Genomic DNA, 15,810 nt, shown 5'->3' with positions numbered 1-15,810 from the left:
TGTCCATCTCACAGTAAAATGAAAATGTTTGATGCTGCAAATCCCTTAAAATAATCAACCAATCTATATTAAAAACAAAGAACACACAGAAAAGTTATTAGCCTATGTGCAACAATAACATAATGGTGCTTATGTAATGTCTTAACATAATATTGCTGTGACAATAAGGGTTGTTTCTATTGAAATAGCTCTGTTTATACATTTAGTATAAGGAGGTCCCTGCTCCATGCATCTCTCATCTAAGGGGTCCTTGCCCCGAAAAACATTGAAGACCCCTGTTATAATGCGTATTTTCCATTATTATAAATTATCGTCTAGTAACTGTCTGTTGTAATCGACATCGGGATATTTTCTTCGTCACATGACGCCGAGTTTTAGCCCTAATTAAAACTCATTCTGCATTATTGTTCATTCAAGAAAGTCATATTCAGGATGCCTTGAGGGTGATTAAAACAGGGGGAAATTTTGTTTCTTGGCTGAAGTATCCCTTTAAGCAGTCATGTGACCTCAATGTGGCAGCCACTTGTGGAAGACTTAATTCCCGAGCCAGACACAACACAAAAACAAAACACAGTCACGGACAGCAGCAAACCGAGCTCAAATTTATCGGGGCAACATTCTGACAGCCAAAACCCTAAAGTGCACATCATGGATAGGACTCATATCAGATGTGATAAGAGGGGTAGATGTGTGTGTGTGTCTAGCCCTGGGGAGTGTTAGGCAGAGCTGCTATTTATCAGGTTTCAAAAAAGTGGGTGTGTATTGCTCTCCTCTTGTCGCCTGTATGTCTGCTGTTCTGCTTCTATCTCGGTCTTCATCCTTCTCTCTCACTCATGCAGAGTGGTATGGAGTATATCGTTCTGAGCATGCGTGGATCTCTTCTGCCACACTTCGGCAAAATCCTCAATATCACCTCTCTTACACATTTACACACACAAACATATACACACACAAGCCTATCCCTGCCTCTCCCTTCTTCCTGTCTAACACATAACCAATTCGGCCTGCATTTCGCCTACATTTCCAAACACAAAAAACAACACACACCCTTGTATTCACTCACATATTCTCGCTTACTGTCTCTCAGCCCCCCTTACAGCAGCCCATCTTGCAGCTGGCAGGAAGAAAATCTCACGTGACCGCTTATTCTTGACCATCTTGTTTTTTCTGTTTTCTTCTGGACTTTGTGGCTAGGCTTTGCAGACTAACAACTGTTGTATTTAAGACTCATAAAGCACAGCCAACCTTAGGAAAAACTGCCTATAAAAACATTATCATTGCCATTTGAACACAACAACACAGATCTAAGTTCACATGCACTTCCTGTGGATGCCTGACCTGACCTATTTTATCCAGTCTATTATAACTGTTTGTTTACTAGTCAAGCAAAAGCTAAGAGACCGTTTTAAAAACAGAAGTGAGTTATGCTAATACACACTTTAGGAAAGAGAAAGTGAAAGTATGCTGGATACACTAAAGTTATAAGGAACTCCACCCACAACACTGCCATGTGATCAAGCGTAAATGAGTTTCATAATCTTACCCGATCTTGTTCGTGGGGCAGCAGACGCACCGGAGGCAGAGAATCCAGAGATACGATGCCTGTCCCGTCATTATGGGAACTCCTGCTAACCAAGCGGAACAGCGGACCTTGTTTTAGCACACGTCCATGAGCAGCGGCCCGCTTCAGAGACAGCCGGAGGTGCTGATGGAACAGGCCTGGCCCCATAGAGCCACTGCCAGACAGGTAACCCGCAACATCTGCCTGGCATTTCAAAAAACGTTCAATGCTCTTCAGAGATGATCCGCCAGGTTCATGAAGCCCCTCAAGAGAGCGCTTGATAAGTTTGTTCCAGTCCAGGCCAGGTTTTTTGGAGGAGCTAGAGCTGGTGCTGTAAGTGCCTCCATCTCCTCCTGTTCTGGGCTTTCCAAATGCTATACGCCCGGGGTTGTCGGGGTCCTTGAAGGAGTTGAGCCCTTTGTTGGACACCTTGAGTATAGAGCCATCTTTAACACTGAGTTCTAGGTGCTCCAAGACCGTCTTGCGGTCTAGCCCGTGGGACATTGACACAGCATTGCAGATGCGTTCTTCGGACGGCCGCTGCTTTTGCTTTTTTACCTTTTTGATGGCTTCCAAGATCCAGGTGGTGTACATCGGGTTGGCCAGCTTGACCATGGCTGCTGCAATTCCGTTGGGCCACGGCCCAACACACTCAACCGTTAGGAAGCACCCAGTGGCCTCAGCCCTGGCGCTGCCTTTTCGTTACCCTCCTCCTCTTTCTTCTTCCAGGAGGCTATCCTTTGTCCCGGGAAGGGGTAGTAAGTCTCTCAGTGCCTGAGCAGGAGCTGTTATAGAGGGAGCCGATCACCATATCATAGGCTCCCTAAATCCCCCCCAACCTAAAACAGATTCCCCTAACTCAGTGACCCTCCTTTCTGAAGGTTGGCCACACCAAAGCAAAGCAGGGAGGTATGCAACAGGCAGACACCGCAACTTTTCCAGGAGGAAAACGTAGGAAGAGACAGTTTTGGGCCAGCTGACAGGAGTCTAGGGTGCCCTGATTTTTGCCCGACTCAAATTCAGCTAGAATCCTTAATTACTTAGTGTTATTCGCTTAGATGGCATCTTGGTAAAAAATTGTGGCAGAGTTTTTAGCCACTAATAAAAATAAAAGTGTGAAATTGAGTCCGTTCCAACACGGTACGCTCTTGTTGTTTTGTCTCCGCTCCTAGCACAGCAGAAACGTGTGGTCCAGAACGGATACCTCACTCCAGAAAACGATGTAGGCTGAACATCTTTCTACGGAGTATTCCTCAAAAGTCTTTGCAACCTGCACAAAAACATAACATGATCAGGAAAACACAATAAAACCAATGAATGTGTTACATTTATATATTATCTACATATACACATAAAAAACATATATGGTGAGACACAAAGACTTCAATAAATAGTAAAATGAATTGACTACACATTAACAGAAAAACCCATTTGTAACTACCCTTCAGAAAAAGTGTGATGGAGTATGCACATTTAAGTTCTGCATTTTCATCACAACATACTTCAGGCCGAAGCCTTACAGGTTATGTGTTGAAGCAAATAAGGAACAACCATGTCTCCAATGTAAACAAAACAATAAGTGGACAATAAACTTCCCATAAACAGTTTAACTGTTCTAAACACAAAAAATACACTATTGTATCAATGACACACAAGGGTCGCATTCAAAATGACATACACCATGTAAAAAAACATCCCCATTGATAAAATCACGTGACTGGGAGACTGCAGAATCAAAACATGAAACATCTACCCTGACAGATTCAGCTACTTTTATTTTTACAAACATGTGTACAAATAGCAATTGTTTTCTGTAATATGCGGTCTATTATTACTAACGTTAAGTTAGTCATCTCAATCTCATTACAGCCAATAGAAGACTGCCACTTTAGTTATAAACACAATGTTTTGAAATCTAACGTTATTGTTAATCCGGCAAATATAAAAGTTAAAAAATGTCAACACATGGCCAAAAGTAAACAAGCATTAACTTAAACCGCCATAACAAAGCAAAGCATTAGAATACCATAGCAACAAGGCTTTCACGTTGTACCAATGTAAACAGTGTAAGAAACAGAAGCTCCGGATACTTTGGCGATGTAAATATGCTTAATCGAGAATGAATTAACCTTTGATTTATTCTCCTCACAATATGAACTCACCGAACGGATGTTGTTAGTTCCTAAACGACCCAAAACACAAGCAACGTGCATCTGAGGAGGACAATGTTTCCTAAGTGGTTCCACCTCCATCCCTCCACACTGCCTGTTATTTTACACCACAACACTCGAAAAATTACATTTATTCAAACATTTCCATGTAGGAACGCCGTTAAGGTACACCACGGCCTAGCAAAACACACAATACCCGTAACCAGTGGCTACCGCGCTTCAGCCGTTAAATAAACGCCAAGATTTCTTCCTTCCCTCCCTCGCGCCAACGTTTGCACGGCCGCGCACGGCCTCAATCTCAGCCTCGGATACGCGTACGGAAAAAGATTCCTCGCGCAAGAAGATGTTTGTGAGTGCTTCCTCCACGGGTTTTCTTCTCCACTTCCTTCCCTGCTTTACAGTAAACCACCCTGCCTACCCAACGGTTAAGCCTGCGGTGGCGTTGGAGACGAGGCCCGTGAGGGAAGTAGTTAGGCCTTGGCTCTCTTCCCCCGCCCTCCCCCTTCCTTCATCTCCGCGTACCCCCCCATTCCCTCTACCTTCTCCCGCTCCTTGGCTGAAAGACAGAACCACGAGTCCGGTTCGGACTGACAAACCGAGAGCAATTGAAAACCCGCGCGTGACCATGCGGTACTCACCGGAATTTCGGGTCGAGTGTCCGAGGAGAATGTGCCAGAACGCGTTTGAAACACAGACAACAACAAGCCTGAAAATGCAGTCAGAGAGCAGTGGCTCCAGAGCTGACGCCATCTTTGAGTGAAACAGGAGCTTTGCGGGTGGGGGAGGGGGGAAACAGTCGGCGCTAGGGAGCGTCTGCATCGTGCGAATCGGAGTCGGAGAGGGACGGATGGGGAGAGAAAGGGACTGCAGCGGGAGGAGAGAAGGAGAGGGGGGATGCGGGTGCACATCTGAAGGGCGAATGTCCGCTGCTTAGGCGTGAAATGGAAGAAAGGGACAGATGGTAAAGCGGAAAAAAAGAAAGGTGCGCTTGCTCGCACGTAGCGGTGTGGCGCGCTTAGGGAGCGTCTGAATTTGGCGGTCGCGTCTCGGCGGAGCCGAAGGAAATCAACGCGATGGAGTGTGGTTTTAATGTTAGAGGGTATTTAAAGATCAAAGACAGCCCATCCACACCTCCCATCGTTGTTCTGTGTGCTGTTTTCGTGTAAGGGTATGAACTGGTGGATGATCCCTGTTTTTTTGAGAAATGATCACGCAATGTAAAAAACATAAGGCAGTTCTTATGACAAAGCAAATGTTTTTATTTCGGGAACGGGGACGCGCAACATAAACAATGGCTGCACGCGTGCTATCTTTCTCTCTCTCTCTCTCTCTCTCTCTCTCTCTCTCTCTCTCTTACTACTAGAGAGGATTATGTAAATTTCCCGCAGTGCTGTATGAGGCAGCGATGACAGGTGACCCACACACCTTTATCTTCACTTGAGGGAGGCAGAGATGTTTTCAATTTAACACCCGCTCGGGAAATATGAATCCGTTGCTATAGTGCCTTCAGTAGTCATTCATTGAATATTTATGATATGATGTAGTGGCATTGTAATTGCTGTAATTTTTGAGCTGCGTGAATATATTTACATTATGAATGATATTTTTGCATGCTTTAGATCATTGAACATTTCAAGACAGAAAGAAAACACAAGAATTAGTAATAGGCCTATTAATCATCATTATTTAACAAAAACATTTTTCTCTGTTATGTAATATTTTTATTTGCCATATCCACAATGATTAATTATTATAAGAATGTATTTAGAATTTATTAATAACCAAGTAGACACCTTTACTATCTTCACTGATGATAAAAAAATGTTCTCATACAAAGTGTCTGTATACCCCACCAAATGAACAGAGTTGTGATTTATTCTAAAATAATGTTCATTGTTTTCATATGAGCTTTTTTATATGAGTTTTTGAAATGTTCGGACGGCTCCTGCCCTGAATACAGTAGAAACAGCATATCACTCATTTTTGTTTGATGTTAATGTTTTGAATAATATGATGCAACTGATGTGATAAATATAAACTAATTTCACGCAGCAGAAGGACTGCCATGCGTCTACAGTGTAGACAAAGTGTTTGCTTTTTCATCTGAAATACTTGAAGAAAATAAAGCCAAATGATTAGATTCATGCCTTCATCTGTGCCAGTGGGACTCAGGGTTGACATAACTCATCATCTAATTTTAAGATAGAAAAATGTAATTTTAGGTTTGTCTTAGTATTTGTTGGAAACTTAAACAAACAGCAGGGCTATACAAAATATGGCTTATGTTCTGTTAATAATATGAACCATTTAAAAACAATCCAGTCAAACCATTTGACCAATTACAGTATATCGATCTAGAACTCTCTGTTGTTCATCTACTAATCTGTGTTCTTGTAGCTCACCTGGTTGTTTTAGCATCGCATCTGATAAAGTGAATAGCTTCTGTAAGTTGATTTGAATAAAAGCCCCTGCCAAATACATAAATGTAATCGCTGGCAATTCTTACAGTCTGTTTGCGCCCTGATGTGTGGGGTCAGATTGTAAAGATGATTGTCTTCTGAAAAGACTAGTTACTTTGGTTTAGTCTTTTGAAATATAAATTGAAAAAACTGCAACAAGAATCACACCGACATGATTGGGAAGCTGTACTTGATAGTAACCAGTACTGTCACTATAGAAACACATATGTATAAAATAAATAATGCCGACCATCACAAGACGGCAACAGAATCTGACAGGACTTTCATAACACTGTGTAGGCGAGCTGTAGCTGCAGAGCAGACTTCATCATCACATCTTAATTAAAACATTCGTTCTTAATAAACATGATAAAGTGAGAACGTGTTAACTACTGTATGATCAAAGCTTGTTTATTTGGTAGCCTAAATGAAGAAAAACAAGCAAATAATATCAATAAATAAAGCAAACCATCAACATTTTCAGTGTTATATCAAAGATACATTGACTTTTATGTGAATTTTCTCCTCTAAAGCATAAACTGCAAATTCAGTTCCTGTTATGGAAACATCCCATTCCCTCTCTTTCTGTCAAATAAAAGTATTTAGGATTGTGTGGCCTAGTGCTTAGACCCAAAGGCTGTACTAGAGGCTGTAAGTGATCTTTCATTATCGTGCCCTTGAGCAAGTCACTTAACCCGGGGTTGCTCCAGGGGGACTGTCACTTTTATGATGATGTTGTACATATGTGCCCTTATACTGTAAGTTTCAGTAATAAATCCAAGCCGTCCTGGCTATCTAGCAATAAACAAACAGGTAGCACTTTATTTTACAGTTCTGTTTGGACATAATTTGTTACAGTAAATATTATAACTGGGTAATATCTGGGTACTAAACCTGAAGCTACCCCTGAATCTAACATTATCCCATGAAGTTACTTAAAATTTCCCAGTACTTTCTTAGCTACCTACACTGTGAGTAAACTAAAGAAAAACAAACATCTGTAAACAAGAACAGAATTTAGTAGTAACTGGAAATTGTTGCCCATTACAGGGGATTATACAGTGACTGTCATGCAAAATGTCTGCATTTGTACAAACTATGTTTAAAGAATCTTGTTTTTCATACCCTAAGAGCCATAAATGTCATAATTCATGCATGAAAGGGTTAACGCGGGTGGACAAGTTCCAGTAAGTTCGACAAAAGAAAATATGTCCAAATACAGTTTGTCTCCATTTTAAACTGTCGATCTATTGTTTAATAATCCAATAAACATCATCATGTGACATATTTAGCCTAAAAAGTGCATTTTTGTAAATAAAAATGGTTTAATTTTATATTGGTAAGTACAGTGACACGAATGCCTTTTAAGTGTGTGTCCATATAATATATGTTTTGAGTGGAGAGAAAGAAACAATTCTATTGTAGAGTTTGATCTCAAGTCTACAGTGCCTCAGTTATTGACTTTGAGATAGAAACCCTGTTGCTGGGGGTTGGGGTGGATGATGACAGTTTTGTCCACCACAGACATCCGTGGAACCAGTCATTACTGCTTTTGTGCGTGTGAACCAGTAAGTTTCCTGCTGGGACTGGCTTACGGCCAACTCTCGAACCCCAGCTCCAGTCCCACACCACTGCTCTCTATTTCTCCATAACACACACAACCCTCCCATCCTGGAATACAGACATGAAGCAGAATTTTTTCAGGCATATGCAACCGAGAGCTCCCACCCACTTTAAACCATCTGCTGATTTTCATATTAAAGCCGGGAGGAAATCAAAATATGAACCCTACACCAATTAAAGGGTCAATTCAAACGTCTTTGTTCTGATGAATAGGGTGAAAGATATTTTGAAGAATGCTTGTGTCAAAACAGTTCTTTGCCACTAGTCAAAAGTGCTCCAGAAAGTTCTCCTCACTTTTGAGTTAACTGAAGCATCTCCACCTCAATGAAACCACTAGAGAAGTTTTTCAGCTGAAAGACCCTATAAGCAGAGCTCAACTTCACCAAGATCTCTGTGAAACGATACTTTAGTCCTGTTTTTCCTCTTCAGTCCTTCAAGTGCACAGAAGTACTCTCCTGATTCAAACAGGAGTGTACTTCTGCTGCATGCCTGTAGTTGTTTGTAAAGAAACTTCTAAAATCTGAGAAGTCTTCTTTTGATGTGCTTGCATCACTATAATAATTTGTCATGCTTATAGACGAATAGCTTACCTTGTGTAAACCTTTGACATGCTATTTTGGCTTTGATATAAACATGTCAAATTGTGTGGCTGGTTGAGGAAAAATGTATTTAACTTTTCTAGATTTAGAATCTATGTTAGTATGAAATGCAGGTTTGCAACCTTTTAGAACACTCAAGCATATACCCAAAAGAGCACATGCATTGTTTTTGCTGAAGTCTGTTTTGGGAAAGGGATAGATCACCTTCAAAATGTAGATTCTGTCATTATCTACACGGCAGCTTGTCATTTAAAACTGCATGACTTTCTTTCTTATGCAGAACACAAAAGAAGATATTTCTAAAAATGTTTGTAACAAAAAAAGTTGGCCCCCATTCACTTGCTTTGGTTTTGTGTCCTTACAATAGAAGTCAATGAAAACAAAACGGTTTTTGGTTACCAACATTTTTCAAAATATCTTCTTTTGGGTTTCGCATAAGAAAGAAAATCATACAGGTTTAAAATGACAACGTTGAGTAAATGATGACAGAAGTTTAATTTTGAAGGTGAACTATTCATTTATGTTAATATAACAGCGTGTATAATGTGGTAAAAACAACAACAAAAAATCTAAGTTTAGATATACGTTTTGTATTAATCACACATTCATCTTTTTTTAAATAAAATGAGTTTTATAAAGAGCATAGATACCCTTTCCTTTTACTTATTATAAAGCACTCACTCTCACAGGGGCAATATCTCAAGTTACAGTGCACCGTCAGAGCAAGAAAAAAACCCTCATTGAGCATTTGGCACCCTGGCAGCCTACGGTCCAAAGAAAATCTCTTTCTGTAGATTTCTGTACTTCCAGTTTACATTATAATGACACCCTAGGTAGAGGAAAAAGACATGAACCAATGTTTACTTTCTTCGAAGGGGCACGTGACGTGACGGCATGACTGCAGTGTATATTTACAGGGCAGGACATACTGCAGACAACAATGTGACTTCTAAGACCTCCGCGCATTCCTGCAGGGGCTGCTCGCGGGTGTTTCTTCTCCCTGAGCTTAGCAGACATGTCTTCACTCTCTCTCCTCCCTCTCTCCTGTTTTGACTGAAAGTGGAGGACAGCTCCTCCTCTTTTTTACCCTATGCCTGCTCACACCCCAGTGGTGCATACCCTTCATTTAGGCCCTCAGGACCCATGCATGAAGCACCTGGAGCACATGGCTCATGGGTTATTTTTCTGAGAAGGTCTATCTTCTGATTGAAGATAATGATTAATACTGGTGTCTCATTATGTCTCAAAAGGGGCACTACAATCACTGATCTACATAAATGACTGGATTGCGCCTGGAACACTAAACAGACAGCAGGAGGTGAAGCCACTGGAAGCGATCATGTTGCCATCTTGGTATGCCCAACTGACAGTGAGCGCCATTGACTTACAGTGAAAATGAAGATCTAATATAACCGTTTTTCAGCTCATTAGGGGCGTGATCATTTTAATTCAACCCTAAATTAAATTCATTTATTCAACCTCTTGTCATTTCAAACATACATGACTTGTTGAAGAATATGAAGATATGTTGAAGAATGTTGGTAACCGAACAACGGCGGAACACATGGCTTGCATTAGTTTTGTGTCTCCACAATATAAGTCAAAGGGTACCGCCATTGTTTGTTTGAACATTCTTCAAAATATATGTTTTGTGTTCTGCAGAAGAAAGAAAGTCACACAGGTTTGAAATGACAAGAGGGTGTGATCATTTTCATTTCATCACTTTAAATATATAAAATGAATGTGTGACAATAGAGCACTACTATGGAAGTGTACTTAAATAAAGTTTTCTTAGTGTACTATTTTTACCTGGGTTGTGCTTGGAAATCCTGTGGAGATTAACTAATCAAATGCCAACTTCAAAACTCATCAAGTGTTTCTCCTTCAAGTGTTATAGCCGATTACTGTGGTTTGTAGGCTATGCGTTTCTAAAGGTTTACCTGTATTTGTCTTGTCCTGTTATAAAACTGTGACAATATGTGTCAGAGGAACATGGGATATCAGCAGCCAGATTCACGTTGTACCATACCGATTTATGGTTTTCTTTCACCTCTTGCACTCTGATATAAGACCCAGCGTCTCTAATCAGACTAGTCACTATGAAATTAAAGTAAAGAGTCAGTGAGAAGTGTCTTTAATTCAATAGTACAAATCCAAATATGATTAGATCCCGACCGCAATAGCTGAAATGCATTACAATGGCCGACTAATTGGAGATATTTATCATTCCTCTCTGTGAACAAACAAGAACGCTGTAAAATATGAGGCCAATGTCTTCAAATGAAATAAAATCAGCTTTGACATCACACAGAAATCGAATTACCACGTTATTGGATTACGTCCGGTTTCCATGGTGCACAGAGATGGCTCTTCTCTGTATTGATGATTTTGATTTAACCATTTTTCATGGTCTGATAATTATTTTAGACAATGATATGTCTCTGTTATTTTGCCAACATTCTTGTTGCCTGTGAAATGTTTTTATGGTGATGTCATCATTGACACGCAGTCTGGGGGCCGGCTCAGCTTTTGTGTTGATATTCAATCGTTAGATCTTCTCACAGCGCGGACACTCTGTATGATCCCCGACCGCTGAAATTCTCTAATCTAATACATCTCCTGCCCGGGCCAAACACACTCACTGACATCACCGTCTAACACCGGTTCATTTACTCAACTGTGTGTCCCCAATTAGTTCTAATGTAATCGGATACGCTTTTACATTTTTGGCTGAACTAAGAAAAACACATGTGCTGCTAAATGACTTCATTACAACCAGGATTCTGCTTACAGAAGGAAAATCTAGAATAAAGCAAAAAACAGATGGGTGTTAATTTGTCATCATTTATTCCCCCTCATGTTGTTAAAAACCTGTATATGACTCGTTCCTCTGTGCAGGACAAAAGAAGATATTTTGAGAAATGTGGAAAGTGGATCCATACAATGGAAGTCAATGGGGCTCAATGCTATTTGGTTACCAACATTCTTTAAAATATCTTTTTTTGTGTTCCGGAAAAGAAAGAAAGTCATATAGATTTGAAATGACATGAGGGTGAGTAAATAATGAAAAGAGTTCACTTTTGGGGTTAACTACAGAAGTCTAATTGACGAATAGGATGCAAGTATACAGCTATTTTTTTCCAGAAAGAAAGCACAAGTTTTGTTTTACTGTACACAATTTGTACAGAACAAGTATCCATGTATGGATGCTCTGTAGACAGCGAGATCTAATAGAAAAAGTCATTTTGTTGTGCTGTTCGCAGGCAGTGTAGACATGTTGTCCCATCAATACCTTCACTTTTGTGACAATGTTTTCAATTGGATCTGTCAGAAAATTAATTACATTTGGCTTTTATCCACTGTGACTTTCAATGCATTCAAGATAGACATTTGTGTGTGTGTTCCCAGGGAGATAAACCCTAAGACTTGTGCTGCTAATGCAATGCTCTGAGCTACAGGAACAACCAAATAAATAAATGTTACCTATTCCTACTGTACATTTCCCTTCATAACCCGTCTCTAAAACCCATAAGGCAACAGCCACAAACACAAGCACGGAGACAAGGTTTACAGCTGCTTGCTCACTTCTGATATTGTCACCTTCCTGTAGCAGACAGAAAGCGAGCTGAGGACTCCTCCATATTAATAATGGATCAGCGTACCAGTTCCACATCCCTCCTCTGAAGATCGTCCCACTGGAGACGAGATGAGCACATCCTCGCTATCACATCTCAGGTGCTCGCTCACAGGCGGAGGAATACGAGTTGACGTAAAGAGAGCACGTCTCAAAGAGATTAACAGAGCACAGACTGGCAGCTCATGCTGTTTGTTTCTTTTGGGCTGCTGGGAAAGTAATGATTAGCAATCTGGGCAGCAAACGGAAAGTTTGGTGCGAAAGATCTTCAGAGTTTTCTATTGTTGTACGACCTATATGCCCTTAAGCAAGACGTTTAGTCCTGTTTCCTTCTGCTAAGGGGTTGTAAATTGGTTTGGCATCTGGTAAGCTCAAGGAGGGTCAGATATTCAACACAAGTACACCAACAGTAAATCAACACATTGCAAGTGTGCTGTCCCGTTATGGGTTTAAAGGGAAAGCTAACCCAAAAATGAAATTTTTTATTTTCTCACCATCTTCTCATTTCAAACATGCATGACTTTCTTTCTTCAACAGAACACAAAATAAGATATTTGGAAGAAAAATCATTCTGCAGAAGAAAGAAAGTCATACAGGTTTGAAATGATGTAAATTATGACAGAATTGAACTTTTTGGATAGTTCAATGGACAGTTCAGGCAAAAATCCAGATTATTTAATTTTATTCACCCTCATGTTATTCAAAACCTACATGACTTTTCTTCCGTGTAACACAAAAGAAGATTTTTTGAGAAATGTCTCAGTGGTTTTGTGTCCATACATTAGAAGTCAATGGGTGCAAATGTTGTTCGGTTATCAACATTCTTCAAAATATCTTTTTTGTTCTGCAGAAGAAAAAGGTCATAATAACATGAGGGTGAATAATAAAATATTTTTTCGTGAACTACCCCTTCAATTCAGTATTATACAGGTAGTTTTTTTACGTGCTCAAACTTTAACTGTGCTTGAAGTTGTCCTGAAATGACCCTCGCTGTATAGTGCCAGGACAAAAGCAAAACTTGAATGTTTTAAAACTAAAGTTACTTGAAAGATTACATTTCTCCAGTCATAGACGTTCAGACTTAACCAATCAATAAAAATAGACCTTTATGATATAAAAAGTATGACAGTGACAACTTTGTAGCTGCGCTTACACACAACAGATGACATGTGGAAAGCGTCAAAGCTTGCTAACCCAACTCCTCTCGACACTGAACATTTGACCTCTAAACATTTTAATCTAACACGGTATGAGACACTCAACATCAATTTTGCACGAGTCTTTGTAAAAGATCTAGTCGAAGCATCACACTGAATAAATAGATGCCAAGTGATGAGGGATCTGAAAGGTTTGCATTATTGACAAATAAAGTGAGACAGACGCTGAACACTTAGCACGAGCATAGGTGAGAAATAATGGGCCAGAACAAAGTGGAGAACGCTAAAACAGAAAGAGACTAAATTTTTGTCTCCCTCTCCAGCTGTCAGTCTGTACGATGTCCCCCCCATGGAGGAGGGGGAGGTTGCCACGGTGACTGGAGGCCACATGTCTTAAGGGCCTCAGTTTGGTCAAAGGACCCCTTTGTTCTGGTGCTAAGCTGCCTTCAGTGGGCCTGGAGGATGGGGAGAGGGGTTTCCCTCCTTCACAAGTCAGAGAAAAAACACTTAACACAATCATTTTAACCCCAACAGTGGCAAACAGACAAACACCACATCAAGTCAATTCAGGCAACATAGAGTTCACATAAAAGGGGCAAAGCGAGTAGAAACACATCTGTCTCATCGCTTTCGATTAACTGATTTATTGTAGTGGACAGGTGATGAGGAGAATAAATCAATCTCAGGATAGATGTTTTAAGTTATCAAAAGTGAATCAATCACTATTATAATATTTAGGAAAGATATGTAATTATAGACATGTAAAATAATTCCCCTTGGACAAAGCAAACATTCTTACGAAGATTTTCAGTTACTTTTTCGTTTTTGAAGCCTTGAAGGTTTCTTTTCTAGCCTCCTTTCATACGTTTAAGAGAATCTGAGCCCCCGCTTATAAATGTATTTTAAACATAAATTCAAATGTTGTGTTTGTTTGTATAAACAGCCAGAGAAAAAAAATAAGAGATCATTCCACATTTAAGCAACATTTCAAGATGTACGGCCATTCCAGTCCAGTGTCTGTACATTTTCAACAAAATCAAACCTAAGAAGTAAAAAAGTCATCCAACAGCAATGTGAAAGACTGACGGCATGAACTTTTCCTAAATACAAGTACAAATATTACTGTTGTATTATGTATATACTTAAAATAAATTGAGATTAATCTTTAAAAAAAAAATATATATATATATATATATAAATGTCGTCCAAAGCTTCTGATTAATAATTACGACCTTCATGTTGGACATTACAAAGAGTGATAGCGAGCAAATAAGAGTTTAGGGATAGCATAATATGATTTTTTTTATTAAGAATTATTAAATTGTTAGTGGAACACATTTTTTGACTCTGTGTTTGATTTCTAAACATGATCCCCAGGTTGAGAACCACTGACAAGCAGATTGAGGGAAGAAAGTCTTACTTACCTGTGATGATAGAATACTTCCACTAGATGGCAGAATTCTATAACTGGAGTAAGATTACATAAAAATGTACCAGAGGCAATGAGTCAGGGCCCTGGGGTCATAAGAAATACATAGAGCAAAAATACCCATTGTGCGGGATCGAACCCACAACATTGGACATTGCCATGTTCTAACCACTGAGCCACAGGAAAGCTTTAATTTGACAATAGCATTTAGTTATATAGCAGTTGCTTTAATCCAAAACAAATAGTACTATCATCATAGGAGGTGTACTGACATTGTATGCAATATCTTAAATTCTGTTAAAGGGATAGTTCACCTTAAAATGAAAAACTCAGAAATTTCAGTTCCTTAACATTGCTCCAAATATCTTTCGGTGTGTTCAACAGAAGAAATTTATACAGATTTACAACAACTTGAACTTAAAGTAAATCATGACAGAATTTTCATTTTTGGGTGAACTGTCCCTTTAATCATATTTTTCAGGTAACAGCCCTAAATGCTCATACTGATGATTCGTAACAAATGATTTATCTTCTATAAATGCTATACGGTTCTTAAACAACATGCCCCAAAAAGATCTCTAGAAATCAATTTCAGGGTGCACATGAATTTGCCGACACTGCTAAAAAATGAATCAGGTCTAGTGTGTAATGACATTTTACATGCCCCTGACTAACCAAACAATCTGAAGATGCACTGAGAAAAATAAACTTTGTGATAAAAAAGCAATCGATCCTATACAGCGCAGGTGTAAATCCATGTTAAAATAAAATCTCAGGAAATCTGAAACTAAAATTGGAGTCTGAAGACCGGCCATTAATATTTAAACACTGTTGCGGTGCTGTTTCTCTCACAGATACACTAGCATCACTGCTGAAAACAGATTTACAACATCATATAACCAAAGCTGAATTAGTACTGGTTTGACAATATAACAATAATTATATTCAGGATGTTTCTAAGCAACAACGCAATGTTTTGTGAGTTAGCCTGTTAAGTGGGACACTATGATGACTATCTTATTAAAACCCTAATGTATTTCATTCACTAATATTATTTCTGCTCAAAATATCTCACTGGCTTTTGCAGTGTGAACTACAATGACAAGTAATGGCAAAAATGTTCAGATATTGTCATTGACGGACCTGACTTACTCACATCAAAGTTTCTTTAAGAAAA

The 15,810-nt window shown here is 39.5% G+C and overlaps 1 protein-coding gene across 1 annotated transcript in view; it reads right to left on the bottom strand.

Moving 5' to 3' along the window:
* The window catches only part of kat6a (K(lysine) acetyltransferase 6A), a 37,972-nt gene extending 33,449 nt beyond the window's left edge, over positions 1-4,523 (bottom strand). Inside the window, exons 1-2 of the mRNA XM_056745124.1 lie at positions 4,371-4,523; positions 1,544-2,831 (exon numbers count right to left, since the gene is read on the bottom strand). Coding sequence (XP_056601102.1) covers positions 1,544-2,176 — 633 coding nt within the window. The 5' untranslated portion in view covers positions 2,177-2,831; positions 4,371-4,523. The remainder of the gene's footprint in view (positions 1-1,543; positions 2,832-4,370) is intronic.
* Between the last annotated feature and the right edge of the window lie 11,287 nt (positions 4,524-15,810).

Source organism: Triplophysa dalaica, chromosome 4 (genome assembly GCF_015846415.1).
Source record: "Triplophysa dalaica isolate WHDGS20190420 chromosome 4, ASM1584641v1, whole genome shotgun sequence".
In the NCBI taxonomy this organism is placed as follows: domain Eukaryota; kingdom Metazoa; phylum Chordata; class Actinopteri; order Cypriniformes; family Nemacheilidae; genus Triplophysa; species Triplophysa dalaica.
The sequence above is the reverse complement of the archived record's forward strand: the minus strand, read 5'-3'. Positions and strand labels throughout refer to the sequence as shown.